Source organism: Ovis canadensis, chromosome 1 (genome assembly GCF_042477335.2).
Source record: "Ovis canadensis isolate MfBH-ARS-UI-01 breed Bighorn chromosome 1, ARS-UI_OviCan_v2, whole genome shotgun sequence".
NCBI lineage: Eukaryota > Metazoa > Chordata > Mammalia > Artiodactyla > Bovidae > Ovis > Ovis canadensis.
The window spans coordinates 37,319,806-37,343,187 of NC_091245.1; the positions used below are offsets into that span (position 1 = coordinate 37,319,806).

The following is a 23,382-nucleotide window of genomic DNA, read 5'->3' on the forward strand; positions in this document are numbered from 1 at the left end:
CGCTTCAGTCATGTACAACTCTGCAACGCTATGGACTGTAGCCCACCAGGCTTCTCTGTCCATAAGATTCTCCAGGCAAGGATACGGGAGTGGGTACCATGCCCTCCTCCAGGGTATCTTCCAGACCCTGGGTTCGAACCCATGGCTCCTGCATTAGCAGGTGAATTCTTTACCACTGAGCCACCAGGGAAGCCCCTGGGGAGGCAGTAAGGGTGATGAGAAATATTTGAAAGGTAAAGGTGACAGCATTTACTGACATGTTAGATGTGAGTTGAGAAAAAAACAAAATGGAGATATCAGCAATGACACCTAGATTTTTGACCTGAGCAATTGGAAGGATGGAATTGCCATAAAGTGAGTTGAAAAGGTTACAGGAAGCGCAGTTCTGGGCAAGGGGTGGGCAAGTTTAGTTTGACCGAGTTATATTTGGAGATGCCTATTAGGTATCTTGGGCTTCCAGGTGGCTCAGTGGTAAAGAATATACATGCCAATGCAGGAGACGTGAGTTCGATCCCTGGATCAGAAAGATCCCTTGGAGGAGGAAATGGCAACCTACTCTAGTATTCTTGCCTGGAAAATCCCATGGACAGAGGAGCCTGGCAGGCTACAGTCCATGGGGTGGCAAAAGAGTCAAATGCAACTGAGCATGCATCAATGCACGGTAGGTCTTTTACTGGTGAAACTAATTATAATGACATTCTACCTACTGCAGTTCTTTGCAGTGTACTGAGTTTTTCTACATGCACCATCTCATTAATTGGGAAGGGACTCCTTTTCAAACATGTAATAAAACAAATGGATATTCCTAAGAGTCCTAAGGACAACAGCTCAAGAATAGGCAAATCTCTCATTACATTTGGATCTGTTTGTGGTATGATAATTCAAAATGCACAATTCATTTTCTTAATTGCATTGTAAAATTCAATTTTTTATAATAGGTTGGCACCAAGAACATACTATAAAAATGGACTTTTCCAGAAAAGAAACTGAAGATTGGCATCATAGCCTAGAATTATAATGAAAAGAAAAAAAAACATTTTTGAATTATGATAGAAGATAAAACATGAATATTTTCCTTTTTTAAATTAATTAGGAACACAAAAGCTCAATTTAAAAATGCATGAAAGACTTATAAACAGTTTTCTCCATCCTGTCTTAGCCATGAACTTTTGATTTTTTTAAACTGGAATTCTATTAAATTAGAAGCATGTAATAACAAGTTCCCCTTTTATTTTTATATCTCTGATGAATTTTGTATACATTCATTGTAAGCATGAGTTTGAACCTGTTAATCAAGGATGTAACAATAATCTCTGACCAGGATTGAAATTTCCTAGTATAATAATTAACATATGTTCAGTGCCTTTTGGTTAGCAAAGCTCTTTACACATAAATTTTATCTCATTTCCAACTTCTTAAGACTCAGGAACTCAGGATTTTATAGATAAGGAAACTGAGATTTGAGAATGGAATCTCGAATTTCCCAAGATTATAATCCCACAGTGTGCGTGGGCACTCAGTCGCTCAGCCATGTCCGACTCTTTTGCAACCCAGTGGACTATAGCCCACCAGGCTCCTTTGTCCATGGGATTCTCCAGGCAAGAACACTGAAGTGGGTTGCCATTTCCTTCTCCAGGGGATCTTCCTGACTCAGGGATCAAACCCATGTCTCCTGTGTTTCTTGCATTGCAGGCTGATTCTTTACTGCAATAAGCAATCTAGGTGAAAAAGAATAACCCTGTGGTCGCATGGTGCTAGCTCCTACTGTAGCCAAATTACAAAGCAACATGACACGACTTCTGGTTACCAGGGAACCACAAACTGCCTATTCTTGTCTGAAATTAATAACCCAACAAAATGTTGAGCTTTTATTAATACCAAGCAGTTTAAAAATTGTTTTTTATGTATTATCTTGTTTTAATCCTCACATTAATGCTGTGAAGTGCCTACTTTGAAAAGTAAATACCTTAATTGAGAAACACAGGGTGTGAAGAGATAGATAACTTTCTCAAGATCACTCAGTCAGGTGTAGCAGCGTCATGACTCACACCCAGCCACCTTGAACCTGCCGTTCATACACTTGGCCAGAGCATCCTTTGAGGATCTTCACTTTAGCCCAGTTTCCAAGTTTGCAGTGCAGATCCTACGGGAGAAGTACAAAGGAAGATACTAGTGGTCATTTATACTTTCAGTGTGGATCAGTTTCCGTTGCTGAGAATAACTTTTTGTTAGCAGGGAAAGTAAAGACAGCAGAAGGAAGGCGATAAGCAAAGAATAGCAAAAAGGTGGGAAAATAGTAGCTATTGCTAAAGGCAGATGCTCTTTGTTCCTTAGGGCTCTGCAGAGCTTGGACTGTTGATGAATGCTTAGAAGAATTACTCTCTGAGTTTTCACCCAAATAATGACGGCTCTCTTTTTCATCAACACTTTTTTATGTTTAATTTTAATCAGCGATTGAACTTAGAACAACTCAGTGAATATGTCATATACACAATTTTTAAATGATATAAGGACTGTATTTCCTTTCAGAGAAGAGCCAGTGGATAATGACAAGAGAGAATTTTTAAAAAGTTAGTGGCTTCCTTTCATAAAATAGTGTTTCTTTACTGGTACCTGGACTCTTCCTTTAGTTTTTAAATTTTTTAAAAAGTTTATATTCAATGAAATTCACCCTTTGGTGTACAGTTCTATGAGCTTTTAAAACATCATAGATTCTTCCAACCAACACGACATACAGGATACTGAACCATTCCAAAGAGCTCCCTCCTTCTTCTTATCTACTCTTAAGTTAATGTCTGATGTTATTTAGTGCCAGGGAACATATTTTACTTTGATCTCTCTATTTCCACATTGAATTTTATTCTTCAGCCAGCACTGCTTCTATCCCCATTATATTTTAATTTTTTATATTCTTCTGAATCAGAAAGAAACCAGTTTAACTGCAGTATTTTAGGATATGATAATAGTGACATTTTCATATGGAAGAGGGAAAAGAATTATTCAATAAAGTATATTGGGATGACTGAGTAGCTATCCACAAAAAATGAAATTCATTATACCAAAATAAATTCCAGGTGGTACAAAAAAATATAATATAGAAATATTAAGCCTTAAAGTACCACAAAAACATAGGACAGACTTTTTTGAAATAGTGAAATGAGAAAGACCTTTCAAATAATATAGAAAAGTGTCTTGACATAATCTTGTTGAGTGTGTGAAAAATAGGCATTCTCCTATACTGTTAGAGGACTGTAAATTGGTTCAACCTCTTCAGAGGACTATTTTATTATATACATATTTATATACATAAATTTTAAATGTAAGTCATACATAGTGTTGGACATATGAGCAAAGATATACATCAAGTATTCGCTGCAACAGTGATTATAATAAAAGAGTGGGAGTGGAAGTGAAATTCGCTCAGTCATGTCCGACTCTTTGCGACCCCATGATCTATATAGTCCATGGAATTCTCTAGGCTAGAATACTGGAGTGGGTAGCCTTTCCCTTCTCCAGGGGATCTTCCCAACCCAGGGATCGAAACCAAAATATCCAAATATCTACTAATATGATATACATTAGAAAACCCTTTGAAAAGAAGGATGGGGCTTCCCTGGTGGCTCAGTGGTAAAGAATCCACCTGCCAATTGCAGGAGACACGGGTTCGATCCCTGATCCGGGAATATCCCACATGCCATGCCATGGGGAAACTAAGTTTGTGTGCCACAACTATTGAGCCTATCCTCTAGAGCTTGGGAGCTGCAACTACTGAGCCCACATGCCCTGGAGCCCATGCTCCACAACAAGAGAAGCCACTGCAATGAGAAGTCTGTGCTCTGCAGCTGGGGAGTAGCCCCCACTTGCCGCAACTAGGGAAAAGCCCGCACAGCAACAAAGGCCCAGCACAGTCAGAAATAAAAATAAGTAAATAAATTAAAAATAAGGGTGGAAGTGAAGCTGCTCAGTCGTGTCCGACTTTTTGCGACCCCATGGACTATAGTCTACCAGGCTCTTCCATCCATGGGATTTTCCAGGCAAGAATACTGGAGTGGGGTGCCATTGCCTTCTCCAGGGGATCTTCCCGACCCAGGGATCGAACCCAGGTCTTCTGCACTGTAAGCAAACACTTTTACCATCTGAGCCACCAGGGAAGTCAAAAATAAGGATGGATGTATATGAATTCATGGAATAATCTTTGAGTTATATTAAGTTGTCAAAGGAGAGTGCTAAGAAACAGTATGTATAGAACATATACTACTATAGAGTGGGGGATGTATATATACACTTGATTGCAGTATTGAAGGATAGAAATTGCTTTGTTGGGAGGTTTAAGTACCTTACCCAGTGAGAATAAAAGAGATTATTGAGTTTTAAAGCCCCTTTTATGTCAAATTTGATTTATTTACTTTTAAAAGTATTTTTCTAGTAAACTAAAATTTTTCTTTAAATCTCAATCACTAATTACAGTGACCAAAATTCACACAGTGGGGTCAGGTAAGGGGGTTGAAATGGGCGTGATCCAGAAAAGCCTTGGTAAGTTTTGTACATCTAGTTTTTAGTTGCACTCACCTGAACTTTGGGTATGATAGCAAAAAATATGTGCTCTTTCTGGTGGAGAATTATATTCTTCTTCCCTCCCAGAGAGCATGGAATTTAGTACAAGGATAACATTTTTACCCTCAGTAGCCATTATTTGCTCACAAGTTCTGCTTGTGAGCTTGGTGGCTTGCAGGGTAAAGCATCTGCCTGCAATGCAGGAGACCCAGGTTCAATCCCTGAGTCTGGCAGATCCCCTGGAGAAGGAAATGGCAACCCACTCCAGTACTGTTGCCTGGAAAATCCCATGGACGGAGGAGCCTTGTAGGCTACAGTCCATGGGATCACAAAGAGTTGGACCCGACTGAGCGATGACACGTTCTGCTTTAGGAACCCCATTGGATACAAATGTACATGTGCTATCTTTAAGTTATAATTTTCGGTAAATACTTTTTTGTAGAGCATTTCTACTTTGTGCACAACCCAAATTTTTAATGTCTAACTGTGCAAAAGAAAAATAATTATTGCAAATTAGGCCCTTTGATAGGTGTTTTCATATGTATTACCTTAGTTGCACGATTTTTATTTTAATCTGAAAAATTGGAATCGTTAGCCCTCTTTTTAAAAAGAGGAAACTGAGATTGAACCAGAATTCGAATCCAGGTCTGTTGGATGCTAAAGCCCAGTGCTTTCTACTCTACCACTTAACTATATTTCAAGACATGCCATTAAAAAAAACTTTTCTATTATTCTTGTAAAAACTCCTGGGTACATTGAATTGGATGAAAAACAGAGAAACTCGTGAGCAGAAAAAATAAGAACTGAACTTTGTCAAGAAGAAATGAGTGACAAAAGAAAACAGATAATGGATGATCACGTTCATTTGGGTTATTTAAGTTATCATAACCCATTCATGTCTTATTTTGCCTCAGTTTTTTACTATTTCAAATGACAGAAATGACAGATGAGTTTTAAGACTTTCTTCATGAAGATAATATATGGCAATGCAATGTAGGAAAATTGAAAAATATAGAAAAGTATTTTAAAAATTATATTCTCCTATAACCAACTACTAATTAACATTTTAGTCTGATTTTCTTCCCTTTTTTCAGTGCAATTCTCTGTGTATGCTTATATTCATATAAAATTGTTGTGACCTACTGCATATAATATTTACTGCATAAAATATTTTCTATTTTCTTAACTAGTATTTTACATCTTTTCTTACTTTATAAGAAAAAGCTAGGAAATGTTATTTTAAATAATTTTTACTTATTCTCCTACCACAGAACATTATCTTTCGTCCTTGCCCATGGAATATCCTCCAGCAAATCATCAAACATATATTTTTGTCTCCAACTTGAATAATTTTATTAGGATAGATTCTGGAATTGGAGTCACTAGTGCAAATAGTATAAATATTTCTCTTGATATACATTACCAAACTGCTTTTCAGAAAAGTTGTGCCAGTTTACACCCTTAGAAATTATATATGAATCTGATCATAACATTAACCCAGGAGAGATTTAAGTATTATTTTTTTATATTTGGGGTTTTCAGATTCTGTTTGTCTTTATTTAGGATTGAAAATTACTAGAAGATATTTTGAAATCACTCATAATTCCAGTCTTTATAGATAATCACTTTCTGTGTATATTCTCCAGTCATTTTCTGTGCTTATTTTAAACATAATTGATCATATGTATGTGTATATACATATATATAATTTTATAAACTAATTTTATTCATTTCATATTATAAGCATATCATGGTGCATTATTATTTTAAAACATTTTTAATGACTGCAGTATTCTAACATATGGATGAAACATCAATGTATCCATTGGTTCTAAATGTTGCACTTATAAGTAATGCTGTAATGAACATCTTGGAGTGTAAGTCTTTATATGTGCTTTTAAGTATTGGTTGAGAATATAGTCCCAGAAGTGGGTTTCCAAAGTTACACTGCCTTCGGAGAGGCTACAGAAGCCTTTCAAGAGGGAGGGATCCAATATATTGATCTTGGTTTCTTTTTTTGGTAAACCCCAGCTGAAGCCAGGGTTTATTCCCTGTGGCTCTTCAATATTACTTTCACCTGTGCCTACCATCTACGTGGTTGTTTTTGATCAATAGATATGTTCAGTTAAATAACACACAGTGTACACATAAAAATAAATGATATAGAATGTGGATCAGTCATTAGAAATAAATTGAAATGAACTGAAACAAAGCTGTATTCTGTCCTTTAAATCATTATGAAAAAGAATATTATAGGTAGTATAAATAGGTTGTTTACAGGAAATACTCATTGTTAAGTGCCTCTTCATTACACAGATTTTGGTAACAAAGTCAAAAGACGTCCAGTTTTTAAGTTGCTGTGATTCCCTTCTCTCTGTGTGCACACATGAATTTGTCTTATACCTTCCTCTCTGAACATATCATTCCAAATCATGATGTCATTTGAGCCCTACCCGCTATTAAGATCCCTAACACAAGTGGAGAGACCAGCAGAGCAAAGCCATCTGCCAAAACTGATTCTTTTCGTGACTTTTGTGAACTATTGACACATTAAACATTTCATGTAAATTGTTACCATACATGTTAAGTAATGCTAATATATTAAAGTTCAAATTCTTTAGATTTTCAGGAAGAAGGCTTGTGGGTATGCTATTCCGTAATAATATACTAGCGATAAGTAGGTTTTAATTTCATGCCCTGAAGGCTGTCTTTTTTGTTGTTGGTAACTTGTTTGTACAGACAAAAGATCTGCAGAGATAATAGAATGAGGTAACTGACTTCACATACATGATCAAAATAATGGAAATTCAATGTGGTTATCTTCTAGATTCCAAATATCTGGACAAAAATTACAACATCCATTCAATCACGTGGGAATTTCCAAACCTCTGAATATTGGGTCATGCGTCAGCAAAGGCTAAATGTGTTTCCTTGGCATTATAATTACATTAATAACGCCAACCTAGGCCCTGGAAAGTTGTCGATACCCATAGCTTTCTTCAAAGGAAAAAACATTTCAATATCCTCTAGCGTTTTTTTTGTGACCTGGCAAGAAATAGTGCTGTTCAAGTTCCCAAATGAGTCAATTGTAATAGGTTTCATTTAGAAAGTACCCAATCTATTGTAGCTCAGTCAATAAAGAATCTGCCTGCAGTGTAGGAGACCCAGGTTTGAACCCTGAGTTGGGAAGATCCCCTGGAGGGGGAAATGGCAGCCCACTCCAGTATCTTTGCCTGGAAAATCTCATGGACAGTGGAGCCTGGTGGGCTGCAGTCCATGGGGTCGCAAAGAGTCGGGCACAACTGAGCGACTAATATTTTAATACTTAATCTATTTTCTAATAGTTTCTGCATTTGTTTTTTTTACAAACGAAAGTGTTTTTCACAGGGCTTTTAAAAAAATAGTATTGTAACATACGATAGTGCAGTTAAGATTCCAGAAATTATTTCACTTAGGTATTTAGTCACCTCACTGCTTCAGTTTGCAACTGCATGCATTCTGATGCACAGTCAGGTGTCACTGATAAACGTTTAATAAACTTGCAGTTTGAAAACACAGGGATCTGTTCAAGTCTCCATTCCTAAACTTGTTTGGATGACTTTGGTCCAGTAACTAGCACATTCCTGGGCAGGTAGTGGAATCACAGTAAGTCTAGCTGAATGAAATTGAATCTTTGTCTAGCGTTTTTAAAGAAAAATCCCCACATGTGAAAATGTCTTGAGTTTCTGAACACAAGACAACATGTGAAGTGCATGCTGACTTTGAGATAGGATGGGAAAGGTTTACAGTGTTAGGATGCCTCGTGGTCTTACGCTGTGCTGTGCTCGGTTTCTCAGTTGGGTCTGACTCTTTGTGACCCCGTGGACTGTAGGCTGCCAGGCTCCTCTGTCCATGGGGATTCTCCAGGCAAGAATACTGGAGTGGGTTGCCATGCCCTTCTCCAGGGGATCTTCCTGTCCCAGGGATCGAACCAAGATCTCCCTCATTGCAGGCAGATTCTTTACCATCTGAGCCACGAGGGAAGCCCCTAGTGGTCTTAATGGTGTTTAAAATTTGGTATCTTTGATTATTTTATAAATTATTTCTTCAAGGAGAATTCAGTGGACTTTTTCTCCTTCAATTTCAAACATTCAAGTCCCCAGTCCTCAACTTTTCATCTTCCAGACCGTATGGCAAAGTGTCATTTGCAACATTCCATCTTTTCTTCTTTCCCTCCACGATTGACAGCCCCACCCTGCACCTCTGCTCCTTGGCTCCTGCATCTTCCTCTGTAACCCGCAGTTCATCTGAACTTGCCAACTAACATGTCTTTTACAGCTCGTCACGAAGGCCATCTCCTTCTCTACAAAGCTTCTCCTGTTGCCCCCGCCAGGTGTCACTTTTCTGTCCTTAAACACCCCACCGATTTTTATGTATATTACTTTTAGGCACTCATATTTTCACTTTCTGTACTCATTTCTCCCCACTAGACGCTAACATTTCAAGGATAGCAGTGTGTCTGGCTCATCTTTTTATCTCCCATAAAACTCAGCATAGAGCCTGGCACGGAGGAAGTGTTTACATGAGAGCAAGAGAGAGACAAAGAGAGAGAGGAAAAAAGGAATACATAAGATATTTCTCCTTGATGCACCGCAACAATTAGACTTGGTAGAGTTTGAGGGAATGAGGAACTGGGCATTCCCTCCTTTTAGATTAAGAGAATGAGAAATTGGATATTCCTTCCTTTTAGATAGTTGGCATCTGTCATGAACAGAACACAAACTTCTCTTCAAACTTTGTGTCTGCCAGGGTTTAGGGGACTTTGTTGCTTCCTGTGTCTGGAAGTAAATTCAGAATGTCAGAACTAACAAGGACGTAGTGTATAGCACAGAGAATTATACTCAGTATCTTGCAATAGCCTATAATGGAAAAGTATCTAAGAAATTATTTATTTATATATACATACACATACACACACACACACACACACACACAAATGGATCATGTTGCTATAAACCTGAAACTGTTAATAAAACAACAGTGTAAATCAATTGTATTTCAATAAAAAAAATTTTTTAAGACAAATATCTAAGACACACACACACATAAAAAGAAAATCAAAATACACTAGCTCTCTTACATTATCTTTCCTGCCAAGGTGCCTCACTGGGTCATGCCCTTCTCTCCCACCCCAGCAGAGGAGCTGGGTGCCTCTATCCTCAGGCTGGTGAGCCCCAGCACTCAGTCTCCTGGTGGCCACTCTGTGACACTGGAGAGGGCTTCCTCCAAAGGGTTGCTCTCCTTTCACACCCTGGCTCTACACAGAAATCTGTAATTTTCTCTCTCTTCTGTTTTCCAGTGATGACACACAGTTCAGTTCAGTTCAGTCACTCAGTTGTGTCCATCTCTTTGCAACCCCATGAATCAAAGCACACCAGGCCTCCCTGTCCATCACCAACTCCCAGAGTTCACACAGACGCACGTCCATCGAGTCAGTGATACCATCCAGCCATCTCATCCTCTGTCATCCCCTTCTCCTCCTGTCCCCAGTTCCTCCCAGCATCAGAGTCTTTTCCAGTGAGTCAGCTCTTCACATCAGGTGACCAAAGTACTGGAGTTTCAGCTTTAGCATCATACCCTCCAAAGAAATCCCAGGGCTGATCTCCTTTAGAATGGATTGGTTGGATCTCCTTGCAGTCCAAGGGACTCTCAAGAGTCTTCTCTAACACCACAGTTCAAAAGCATCAATTCTTCGGCGCTCAGCTTTCTTCACAGTCCAACTCTCACATCCATACATGACCACTGGAAGAACCATAGCCTTGACTAAACGGACCTTTGTTGGCAAAGTAATGTCTCTGCTTTTCAGGGGTTGCTAAATTTGAATTAGATCTTGAATCTGGCTGCCTACTTTCAAAACAAGCTGATGCACTCACATTTTCTAGTTTGTGAGATTTGAGTGGTTTTACTAATACTGTTTTCATCTTAAAGAAACCATCAACTGACATTGGTACAGATATTTTAATGTCTCAGTATCTTGTTTTGCAGTCATATTTTTCCCCCAAAACAGGAAAGCTCCAACTATCTTTTATTCAGAACAGTTGGACCACTTTTTTAGCCCTACGATCAGCTTATGATTGTTGGGTCAAGGCTATTCCAAATTCCAAACTGATTCATCTGGAAACTCGTGATTCCTCTATTCGGTCACCTCCCTTATTCCTTCTTATTCAGAGGCAAAAAAAAAAACAAAAACAGATAACCTGGGAACAACAAAAGTTGGACTCACAGGCAGTCAGTTACATCCATTTCTGAGAACATAGAAGCTGTTCTTCCAGGGAACACCTGCCCAGTTGTAAAGAGCAGAGCTAACGGGTGATCTCAGCCACTCTGCCTGGCCATCCTACAATCTCCCTAGAGATAGATTCCAGTATTCGCAGAGGCTCAATTGCATATAAAGAAAGAATTGTTCATGAACTGTTTTCCAGTTGCTCATACTGAGGCCTGACTTGTACTGCCTAACTGAAGGATTTTAGAATTAGCAATGCATATGGTAAGTGGGCAACACAGAAGGATATGGGATCAGATTCTGACTTGAAATTTTGATGCTTGCCTCTGTGGCTAAGGCTAGGACTCTTGGATAATCTGAAGTAATACATAGGAAGAGAAAAAATATGATCAGATTAGCCCACATAAGAGCTGGCAGGTGTTTATTATAGAAATGTGTTTTCATAAGGCTAAGAAAATGGACCATGATGATGCTGCTCATGTAGGTCAAATGGCTGCTAAAAAACGCAAACACTTTCTGTTTCCGAAGCAGACAACTAATCAATACTTTGATTTCTAATAGTCATGTTTGTCATGAGGACTTTTACAATGAGGTTATATAAGCAAATTGATTTCCCGGTTGACTTTATCAGGAAATCATCAAATGCCCCTGAATCTTCCCACCAGAGTTCTCAAAAATACCTGATAATTTCTTCCCAGAAAATTATTTTCTGGACTTACTGATTTTCTGAAGCTCCTTCTGCAACATTTGATTGTTGCTGTAAACAGACAAAAATTATAATTAAGACAGATAATGAATGTAATATAAGAGCATAGTAAGCACAGTTGTATATAATTAATTACCATATAGCCCCCTTTACTTCATTTTATATTCATGTTGAAAGCACTTAACTGGGCATATGTAATTGATTCACCATGACATATATGATTGTTTCAGAAAGTTTCAACTGAGGCTTTTGTTCAACAGGATAACTCCCTCATTCCACTGATTCTTTGGGAAAAATCAAATTCACCCTATGTCATATCATCTCTGGAACTGCATCCTGTTATAGGTGAACACTCTGCTTATTGAAACTACAGTAATGGAAGACAAGCCAGACTTTCTTTCTTCGTTCCCTTGTTTTTCCTGTATCCTTGATTTTTCCGAGAATCAACTTTCTATAGAATAAGTTTCCCTGAGCACCTTTTGTTCCATTCAATGACTTGGATACTCCAAAACATCCAGATCTTTATAGTTGTAATATCTTTTTTTTTTTTTAAGGCAAACACCTTACTACCTCTCTCAGCATAGCTCTTAAAAAAAAAAAAAAACCAACTTTGGAGCAGTTTTAATAGCCTATGAGAGCATTAAGGGCTTCCTGGGATGTTTGGTCTCTTGACTGAAGAAGAAACAAGAGCCAATTGTTAGTCTCATGGTAATTTTGAGTGGCTCAATTATTTAGATGCTAAACCTCCTTTCAAAATGGCAAAATTTATGTCTGACAAAAATATTAAATAGAGAATGAAATGTAATACAGACCTTTCCAGATTTAGTTCTATGTAGGAGACCTGGGTTTGATCCCTGGGTTGGAAAGATCCTCTGGAGAAGGGAATGGCTACCCACTCCACTATTCTGGCCTGGAGAATCCCATGAACCGAGGAGCCTGGCAGGCTATAGTCCATGGGGTCATAAAGAGTCAGACATAACTGAGAGACAAGCACTTTTATGGTAAGTGAAGACCTATCTTCACACAAAAATTAAAAGAAAAAAAAGCATATGTTTCCTAGGATCAGCCAGCATGCTTGTTGGGATGTTACCAGGATAGTCAAGTCTTCACAGGAAATCCTGTGTATATCTGTGATGATCAGTGCAGGCATGCACACACAGCTTTGCTAGGACCATCACACCAAGGCCTTACGGTTCAGCATTTGTCATCAGTCACTTCACCCTTAGAACCTTAACTTATTCTTCATGCCTTTTTGTTCCTTCTCAGCCTACCTACCTATGCACGTGTAGAAAATACTTTTTTTCCTCCTAATTGCTAACGGGCTTAATAGGTTATTTTATCTACAAGTTTCCTCCTTCACTCTCCCACATCCTCTTTGTGCCCTAGGAGCAGATAAATTCACCATCAGGTGATTATAGCCCATCATTTTCAGTATAAAACTTTCTGTTAAGACTTTTGAAAGCACATCAAAGTAGAGCAATAGGCTGAATGAAACCATTAATAAAGAATATTTGACTGAGCTTTTTAAAAAGTAAATTTCCCCATAGCAATGAGTGAGAGGCACATACGGAATAACTAAACGTATTTTTCAAATCTGTACAGGTTAATCTGACAGGATGGGCTGGGGAAGAAATCAGTTGCTAGACAGTATAATGTATCATACAATTAGATCATTTTAGATAAAGCTATTATTGGACAAATTCTTCTCAAACAAATACTACAGCCACAAAAAAGTTTCTTCTTAATAGATATCCGGGGACCCTTTTATTCCTCCCCTGTTCCAACACAACCATAATACATGACCATCACAGCGCTGCGTGGGTGACTTACTTCTAAGACCAATAGCACTTGGGCCAGATTGGTTGGAAATTTTGTCTCTGGATGTGCTTAACAAGGGAAACAAGAAGTCTGAGCAGTTTTCTGTAAAACAGAAAATGAAAGGAAGAGAGGCAGATGATGTTAATGCGCAGGAAACTATCTGGCAAATGAACTTGGTATTATCCCTTCAATTATTTGTGTTTTTTAAAAAGTGCAAATCCTTTTCATCTTTTAGATAGTGCATGTCTTGTGTTAGTCCAGAAAACTTAGACTTTTTACAAGTATGGTTAAGAAATTTGAAATTAAGTAATTGTCTAAAAATTCTAGTAAAGAAAGACTATGAATAAATCCTTGGAGTTTGTGGTTAAGAAGTGAATTGAAGGACACCAGAAAAAAAATGTCCGTTTGTATATATGAGCCAACGAAACACTAAAACTACAGAATATTTTCTCTGTAGAGTGAAGCTCTTCAATATAAGTATAAAAACCAGCAACAGAACATTTATGTACTGTGAAAAGTATAGTAGGCTGAAGTGTGGTACCTGAGGTTCCAGGTTTACATGGGGTCTTGATGGTCTGTGCCTGAACAGAAAGGTTCTAGGATGGGAAGACTATAAATGTTAATACTGTAAGCACATTTTGTGATCGTAAAATTCTAGACACCCCACTAAGCCTGTAAAGCCAGTGTGCTCTAGATGGTTTTCCACCACCTTTCTGGAGAACCCAGTCCCTTTGTAAAGACTCTAATATTGTATTTAGAGATAAGGAACAGGAACATCCCATGATCTTTAGGACGGTAATAGTGTGAAAAGCAAGATTGTAAAGTGAACTGCTTTCCTCCCCTTTCTACCTAATTTCTTCCTCCTGTGCTTTTAAAGACTAGGATATCTCTTTCTGACCCCAGAACTCATGTTTCACTGAGAAAGTATACTTTGCAAATGTCCTGCATGTTCTAATTTGTATGATGGAAGGAGAAAAGAGCTCATCTGAGCACCAGTTTGACGCTGTTTTACCCCAACAGTCTTTGGAAGCCAACCCCCGTTCCTTTTTGACTGTCTGAAATGCCCTCGCTAGCTAGATCCCTCTGCTAGCTGCAGTGTTTGCACATTTCCTTGTTAATCAGCTGTGTAGGCTCGGAGACTGTGTGTTTTGGTGTTGTCTGCGTGTGCAATCTCGTGCCGCTTCCTGAACGCATGTGTCCCTTCCCTTCACAGCCTATTCGACACCCAGCACCTCCCCCGCAAACCGATTCGTCAGTGTTGGACCACGGGATCCAAGCTTTGTAAATATCCCTCAACAGACACAGGTGGGCCGCTCTCATCTTTTCTGTATGTGGTGCAGCTTGTTTTATTCATCAGGTGCATTGTAACTCATCTCTCGCCACCACAGGCTGCGTTTCCCAGTCCCTGTTCCTCCCTTTACCTCCCAACCCCACCCCCCACCCCCATCCCCCGACCTTGTCCCGGCCCTTCAGCCACCTTTCCATGTGTTCTCAGAAATCATGGAAAACAGTGCCTGCAATTTTTGTTTCTTGTATTGAGGGGGTAGAAGAGGAGGGTTTCTGTGCCAGACCTGCTTTTGCTATGGGAAGAAAATTTTCCCAGGGCTGGATAGAGTGTGCTCCCTCTTTTAGGAATCCGTGTCTCCGCGTGTGAGCAGACAGAAGTAGGCCCCTTATTGAACCTGGAAAGTACACTCTGCTTGCCAGTGACATCAGAGTGCATGCTAGGAGTGGGGGGCCAGCCACTCTTCTGTACTCGTTATAGGGTCCCCAGGACCCTGACAGTCTTTCTAAGAGAAAGGAAAAGAAAGAGTTCCTGAGCCCTGTTACGTTGCTGGTATTGGTGCAGAAATAGGAGGTATTTGTTACTGGCTGTGCTGGCCCCAGTGGGGTGGGAGGGGATGGATGTGAATTAATGTTATGTTTTGAGGTAGGTGATTGAAGAAAAAGAGTTTGCCAGGACATCTAGAGTTTGTTTTTCAGTAGATGTGTTTTGTGCTAGTATAGGTCAAGAAGAAAGTCTCGCTTTTAAAAGTTTTGAAATAGCTGCTGTGAATTGAGAAACACTGAAAGACTTTTAGAATTCCAGGGTAGTAGCTATAAAGATACTTAGAGATTTGTAAAATAGAATTAGAAACAAGTTTTAGAAGAAGCTCCTCTCTCATTTCTTAACTAGAATGTGACTGTATATTATCAGAATTGACATAAAGAAAATGTTTTCCCTTTGAGGTTCTGTTCAACACAGTGTTTGAAAAAATTCTCCAAGATGTTTTGTGCATGTGCTGCGGTGTATAATCTCCAGATGCCTAATTTCTAACTATTCATCTTTGTTTGTAACACTATGAGCAGGTGCTTATGAACGAAATAGATTTGCTTTCCTGGGTCCATTTGCTTTCTTTGTAAAAGATTTTAGTTTATTGCTGTGTCGACAGTGCGGGTTAAACAGCATTGCCTCTGAAGCCTTCCTACACTGAAGCAGGGTCACAGAAAGTACAGCCTCGGAGGACGCAGCTGTAAGGAGAGGGGAAGCAAAGAGGGGAGGAAGAAAGTTAACTCTTGAATTTCCCACTTCTGCTGTTTCTTCTGAAACTGGCAAGGGAGGGAAGGGGAGGAGGGGGCAGGTGCATCGGCATCCGGGATTAACATTGCCTGTTCCATACTCCCCACAAAATTGTTCAAGTTTATTGCTTACTTTCCCACACCTTCAAATACTTAACTGCTGAATTTGAAGTGGAATAATTACCTCAGATGCATTAAAGTAGAACATTTCTTGTACATTTGTCTTACATGGACAAATTCAATGAGCAGGGAAAAATTGGGGACAGTAGCTTTATATTAGATGATTTCTTTTCTCAAAGCACCAGTGGGCTCAGGTTACTTCATTAGGAACCTCAAAAATGCAGTTTGGAAATGCCCTGTGTGTATTTTACATAGTGTTTTTTTATAAGCTGTGGTTCACTGCGCTGAAATTGTACCCTACATTCCATTCAATTTGTTTCTCTATAATCAAAACGTGTTCTATTCCAATATGGCCTTGTTTCACAAATGCCTTATTTAACCCACAAACTGAGTCTTCATGATGTTGACCACAAAAATTCAATTCTTAAAATCCAGATTTTCTACGCATCTGGATGAATGATGTCATGTAGGCCCAATATTGGCATCTGGAACTGAATTTTTTGGGTTTCTGTTAAATATTTGGCATCATAGGGACAACAGCTTAAATGTTTCTTATCACAGTGACACCTGCCACATTTGGCTTGGAAAAAGCCATCCCCAGTTGTCTTATGAGAACTGCACTAATGGAGTTATTCTTTTTCCCCAAAAATATATCCTGAGATAAAAATTATGTGCTCTAAATATTTTAATATTTAGATGTATATATTAACTCTTTTTTAAAAAGAACTACTTTCTGGAACCATTTGGAAGGCATATCTGTAGATATAAATAATAAAAATAATATTTTAAAATAATCTTTCTGAGAGGACATCGGTTAAGAAGAGGAATTTTTATAGGAATTTTTTAGACATAATCTGAACATGACCTGCAGATTAGTAATTTCCTAGGCAAGCCTACATTTTTAAAAAATATTTTTGCTAATAGGCATGAAATTTGTATTAATTGCATTATGGGAATAGTTTTCTGGAAAGACAGAGTTTTGTAGTCTGCCTTAAAGAAGTAAAAATTGAAGAGTCAGCCAAGCAGATAGGTGAGCTTTATAAATGCAGAAAAGGTATCCTGCACAGAAATCCAAAAACAAATACAAAGTAAAATGGCCTCTCTTTTCCCCAAAGAAACCTCTTCAAATACTTGGAGCATCAACCTGTGGAAAACAAATGACTGAGCAACTGAACTGAACTGAACTGATGGGTCCCTATTTCTTTCTGGTAGATAGAATTTGAACTAATGAATAGACATTGGAAGTAGGCAGCTTTCAGTTTATCATAAGACCATTCCTTTAAAAAAAGAAAGTTACTTGATTATATAGAGCCCCTATTTATTGAGCATTTTCTATGCACTAAGTACCTTAAGTACATTATCCAACAAATCTTGACAGCCATCCATTAGGATATGTATAATTATCTCCATTGTATAGATGTGAAACCTGAGATCTAAAGAGTTGTTGATTTTTCTCAAGGCTGTAGAGTGGAGAACGGAGCAAGAATGTGTCCCCAGTTCTGTCTCACTTGAAGACCTATGTTATCTAACTATTGTATTGTACTTACTGCCTTATAGAGTGATGAGCTACTTTCCCTGCAGATATTCAAACAGAGACTGATGCTCAACTCTCAGGAATACCACTGGCATATTCTCTGGTTTTAAATCTGAGTTTGCTCTGATCAGAGATAGACTCTGATCATTAGTGTATACCCGAAAGAATTGAAAGCCAGGTTTCAAAGAGATATTTGTATACCCATGTTCGTAGCAGCATTATTCACAATAGCTAAAAGAGGCAAGTAATCCAAGTGGTCATCAACAGATAAGTGGATAAACAGAACATGGCATATACATTTTACTGTGTGTATACCATTTTAATGTGGTATAATACATATTATCCAGCCTTGAAGACAGAAGCAGTTCTGCAATATGTTGCAACACGGATGAACCTTGAAGACGTTATGCAAAGTGCAATAGGCTAGTCACAAAAGAACACACGCTGTACGACTCCACTTAACATGAAGTACCTAGTGTGGTCGCATTCAGAGACAGGAAGCAGAACCGTGGTTGCCAGGAGCTGGGGAGAGGGCAGAATAGACAGCTACTGTTTAGTGGTATAGAGTGTTCGTTTTATAAGATGAAAAAAGCTCTGAAGATGGATGATGCATGACGTTGGTGTTACACAACAGTGTGAATGTCTTGCCTGCCACTGAAATGTCCACTTAAAAATGGTTGAGATGGTAAAGTTTATGTTCATTTTATCACAATTTTTAAATGTGATTATTAGATAAACTCTTAATGACCCTTTCACCTCTTGAGAGTCTAAAATTCTGTAAACAGCCAGAAAGAGTGGACTGTTTATCGAAAAATAATCCACTGTCATTTTGTGCTGAGCTCTTTGAAAGTACTCGTTCTCATGTCCGGCACACAGTGGGTAGTCAGCAAATGTGGGCTGAATCTAAATGATTCGTAAGGAAGTTTAAAAATAATGACTTTTTCTTATTACTGTCGTGAAACATGTTAGCTGTGGAAAATACAGATGGGAAAAATAGGTTTTAAAAATCTCTTGTAGTCCTACTGTTAACATTTCTGTCTAAATCCATCCAGACTGTTTCTGTGCATACAAATATATTGCAAAAATGAGATCATATTATACACACTGTTTGGTAACCTGCTGTTTCTTCCCCCTTAACAATATATTATGGCCTTCTTTCCATGTAAATTGGAAAAATTGAATATTGGCTTTTATTGCACCTATTCATCATCTGTAATGATTGGTAGGGAAAGATAACATGGATAATTGAAAGCCATTTTTCCTCCTCCTTCCTTCCAGTCTATTTTTTTTTTCTCCAGAGAATTCCTCCCTTCACTGAGACAGAATTGCCTTCTTTTTAGCCTTGCCCTGAGCTAGTTTTCTTTCAAACTGCCTTCCAACTGCATTGGATTAATATAATTCACCCCAGCTTGGGCTCTGTTGGAACATTCCTGCCAGGCTATCCATCCCACTCTTCTGCCTCACTTTTCTGCTACCTCTGCGACTATCATGATTTGCTTCCCCGTCTCCTTCTCCATTTTATACCTCATCATTAACATGGGGGGTAGCCACCTCCAGACAGCCTTTAGAACACCCATCTGTTCTGAGAAAACACGACCACCCCGAATCTCTCTATTTTTCAGTATTGTCCCATGACAGTTGATAAGAATATATAGAAATGACTCTGGGGCATAGAGTATTTACTTCACTTTGGACACTGTTAATGTCCCCTGCACACCCACTGAATGATATAAGAGAGAGCATGCCATCATATCAAATAGCTGAAAGCCAATGACCATCTCAATTGCATCTCATAATTTAATCTGACCCCTGAAAACGAGAGCCATTAAAAGGAGGCATTTATTTAGAGAGAAAAAGTTAATATTTCATCATCAGGTAATAAATAGAAATACCAATTCCCACACAGAAGGACTAAGCAAAGAACTCATTTTCATTCAGGTTCTGGTTTAATCAGAATGTTCAAATAAAATGCTTAACCTGCAGAACGCCAATGAGGACTAATTCTTTAAAATGAAAAATGAGTGCAAACAATATTAAAAACAGGCATTTCTTCCCTGCCACCCAAATCTATCACTGTTCTGCCTCAACAGAATTGTGGTATCTGAAAGGCTATTTAAAACCAAATTACCATTTGGGTTATTAGAAGAATCGCTTGGCATGGCATGGGCCTGATTTGTTGACAGAAAGGCACAGGTGCTGTAACCTTTGCTTAATAAATCATTTAGCTGCCTGACTCAAAAGCAATGTGACTGCCTTTGCCTCATGAAATTTACAAACGTGTGCACAAGCCACACGCTTCTCTGTGCCGGAAACCTGCTCACCTGGAGAGGTCCCCGCAGAGCTCAGTTATAGGCACAGCACTCGTTGTCTGCCTTTGGTGGGGATGCACAAGGAACATTAGGGAGGTGGCGGGTATGGAGAGTGTTTGGATCTGTTGCCGTTTTCTGTGTCATATTCCTGAAACTCCGCCTGAGAAACCAGTGCCCAGGCTAAATGCAAAACTTTCTAAATCCCTTTCATCAATCACTCATCATTTCTGACTGTATTCCCAGAACCTACAGAATGCAGGGAATATCAATTCTCCTCAAGTTGCTCAAAGTCTGATAGAGGAAACAGATGTAAAAAATAACAGTAATGACAACAGTAGCAACATTAGTGGCGCAGTGCGACACGAGTTAACAGTAAGGATTTGCCCAAGAGGCTTGGAGTTGGGGAGAAGACCTTTCAAAGAGTGGACGGGACAGACAAGGCAAGGTAGCTTTTCTGTCCTTGTCTAATTTTGGACTGATGATGTGGCTGTGGCTCTTAGACATTTTACCTTTTTCTGCTACTTTTAATTTGACCATCCATGAGCTGGACAGTAAGACTTTATCCCATGTAAAGTAGAGAGACACATTGAGCTCTGTCTTCTTTGGACCAAGCAGATGAAATTATTAGACTCCTTTCCTGCTGCTGGCATATCAGCCAGACCACCGCGCCCCACCCCGCCACCACCACCACCACCGCCCCCCGCCCCCCCCCCCCACCGCCATCCTTCATTTCCAAGAAGCAACGCTCCTTATGTAATATTCTCACTCCGGACACCAAGCTCACTTGAGATTGCAGTGCAATTAGCTGAAGGCATTCCCTGCCTCCTCCCCGCCCTGACCCCAGCCGCCTGCCTGGAGGAAGTTGGGTACCACACAGAAGTTCAAGGAGCAGCTGGAGAGCTGCAAAGGCAAGAAACTCAGACTTCCTTAGACAGAAGAAAATAAACTATCCTCCCCCTTCTAGTTAGAATTGGGTCTGAGCATTGGAGCTACAAGCCCATACAGCTGAAAACTCCCAAGACTGGAGAGGAGTGGCAGATAAAATTCCATTTACTTCCAACTCTGAGAAAAGTTGATTGGCTAAACGGGCACTCTGTATTAAGCACCGACGCGAACCGACACACGTTCGTTTCTGTGCCTGCACTAACTACAGGTCTCAGAGCCGTCTGAGATTAGTGCTATTAGCCTTGTTTTGCTTCTCTGATGGCTCAGTGGGTAAAGAATCCGCCTGCAATGCAGGAGACACAGGAGATGCAGATTCAGTCCCTGGTCCGGGACGATCCCCTGGAGAAGGAAAAGGCAACCCATTCTGGGATTCTTGCCTGGAAAATCCCATGGACAGAGAAGCTTTGCGGGCTGTATAGTTCAAAGGGTCACAGAGTTGGACACAACTGAGCGCGTAGGAGAGAAATTCCCTGGTTTTGGAAGGGAATCTCCCTGTTTTACTGATAGGAAAATTGAAGTTTTAGAGAGTATACTTGTCCCATGGCAAATGAGGTAGCCAGGATTTGAACCAGTCTGTCTCCAGAACATCTCTTTCCTGAATACTGTCTGCATCCTTAACTGTTTATGATGAAAGGTTGCTGACCATTTTCTCTCTGTGGCCTGAGATTGACTCTTACACCAAGGAATAGGACCGCCGCTGTACTTGATTCTTCTGAAGACCTGCCCCGGTTTCCTATTAGCTCCTGCATCTGTGAAATCAAGACTGAGCTCATTCTCTCATCCTGCCTGGGAAAAAGACCTTTACTAATGACATTAGTCAACATCTGTGAGAACAGCCAGGCTCTGCCCAGAGAGGAGAGCAGCTGAGGTTGTAAGCTTTCCTTTCAGATCTTGGTTGGAGCTTTATTTCATCACTTAGAAGTGGTATGCATGCTTCATTTTGGGGTAATTTTTAAAATTTTTTCTTGGTAATTCAATTTTTCTAGCCTGGTTTATGAACTGTAAAATGGTGATAACTGTATTTATCTGCCTCCTACGGTGGTTTTGAGTCTTAAACTCGGTGCAGAAAAAGTAAATGCTTAACACCTGCTAATACTCAACAAGTGATAGCATTGGTTGTTTGGTTGATAACTAAGTGCTTATATTTAAACATTGTTTTCTGGATTACAAAGTATTTTCTCATGTGATCTTCAGAACAACCCTTTGAAGTAGGCAGAGCTGTTACTATTTTTATCCCCATTATATAGATTTAAAACTGTGTAAAGGTTTAAAGAGAGGGCAGTGACTTCCCCAGAACCACATAGCCAGGGGTGGGCAGAACCAAGACACAGACCCACACTGATTGCAGAGCCTTCAGTGCACCCATCCGGAAAGGACACATGTGGTCTTCCAGCGGCTCATCACCATGTGCTCTGTGGATACGGGCAGAACCTGCCTGCCAAACGCTGGGTCTAACATGACCATCCAGTTAGGACGAAATTTGGACAAAATGCCACAAGTTCAGAATCTCGTGGATTCTTCCATTGAGCATCTGCCCTAGAGGTAACTCCAAAAGCCTCATTCCACTGGGCACCTCTGTCCTTGCCCTGCACCCGATATCTAACCTTAAGATAAGTTGTGCCCCAGGGAAGAAGAGACTTCCCAAGGGAAAATCAGTCACATCTCTGAGGACAGTAAAGTGAAAGTGTTAGTTGCTCAGTCGTATCCGACTCTCTGCGAATTCTCCCGGCAAGAATACTCAAGTGAGTTGCCATTTCCTCCTCCAGGGGATCTTCCTGACCCCGGGATCGAAACCTGGTCTCCCATGTTGCAGGCACATTCTTTACTGCCTGAGCCACTTAGGGTAGCCCCTTTTCTGAGGGTTGTAAGGACTGTGGCAAATGAATGGACCCCCAGCATCTGCAGAGAAAACAGTGCCTGATCAATTTTTCTGTTACGTTCTCGGCCCCAGCCGTAGGTGTTGAATAGTCAGCACCGCCTCAGGGAGATGAGTTACCCCTGCCATCTGCTCCCTCCTACTGCGGGCAGGAGTGACTCCTTCAGCTTCCCAGCCCCCACACCAGCCTGTATGTTCCTGCCACGTTTCTCTTCACAAACACTTGGCAGCTGACTCACGGACAGCCTATGAGACACTCTTAAAATACATTTTTCAATAAACAGAACCGTTGTCTCTCAAGTTTTAACTTGGCAGCGTGTTTTAGTTGTCCTCAGCCACAAATTTCACTTCTGAACCAAGCCAGAGCCTCAGTTCTAGGAACTGGTCTGCTTTTCTTCCCCGGTTTTTTAGCTTCAGAGATACCATCACGTTTAATGACATGTTTTAGTTTAGTTTTAGTGTTTTTGTTTGTTTGTTGCTTTGCTCAAAAAAGATTTGAGGAAACTCCTTAGTTATGTGAATTGATGATCACTGAAAGGATTAAAAGTGTTTGTATTGGATCTGGCAGGACTTCCCAGGTGGTAGTGTTATTCAGTTGCTCAGTCATGTCTGACACTTTGCAACCCCGTGGACTATAGCACGCCAATCTTCCCTGTCCTTCACCATCTCCCGGACTTTGCTCAAACTGTTGTCCATTGA

General features: G+C 39.8%; 1 protein-coding gene across 4 annotated transcripts in view; it reads left to right on the top strand.

Moving 5' to 3' along the window:
• Window positions 1–23,382, top strand: part of NFIA (nuclear factor I A) — a 396,595-nt gene that overhangs the window by 344,277 nt on the left and 28,936 nt on the right. For 2 of the 4 annotated variants that reach the window (XM_069593137.1, XM_069593147.1), the window contains exon 10: window positions 14,554–14,645. The exons of the other annotated variants lie outside the window; for them this stretch is intronic. In XM_069593137.1, the coding sequence (XP_069449238.1) occupies window positions 14,554–14,645 (92 nt within the window). The remainder of the gene's footprint in view (window positions 1–14,553; window positions 14,646–23,382) is intronic. 4 annotated transcript variants of the gene reach the window in all.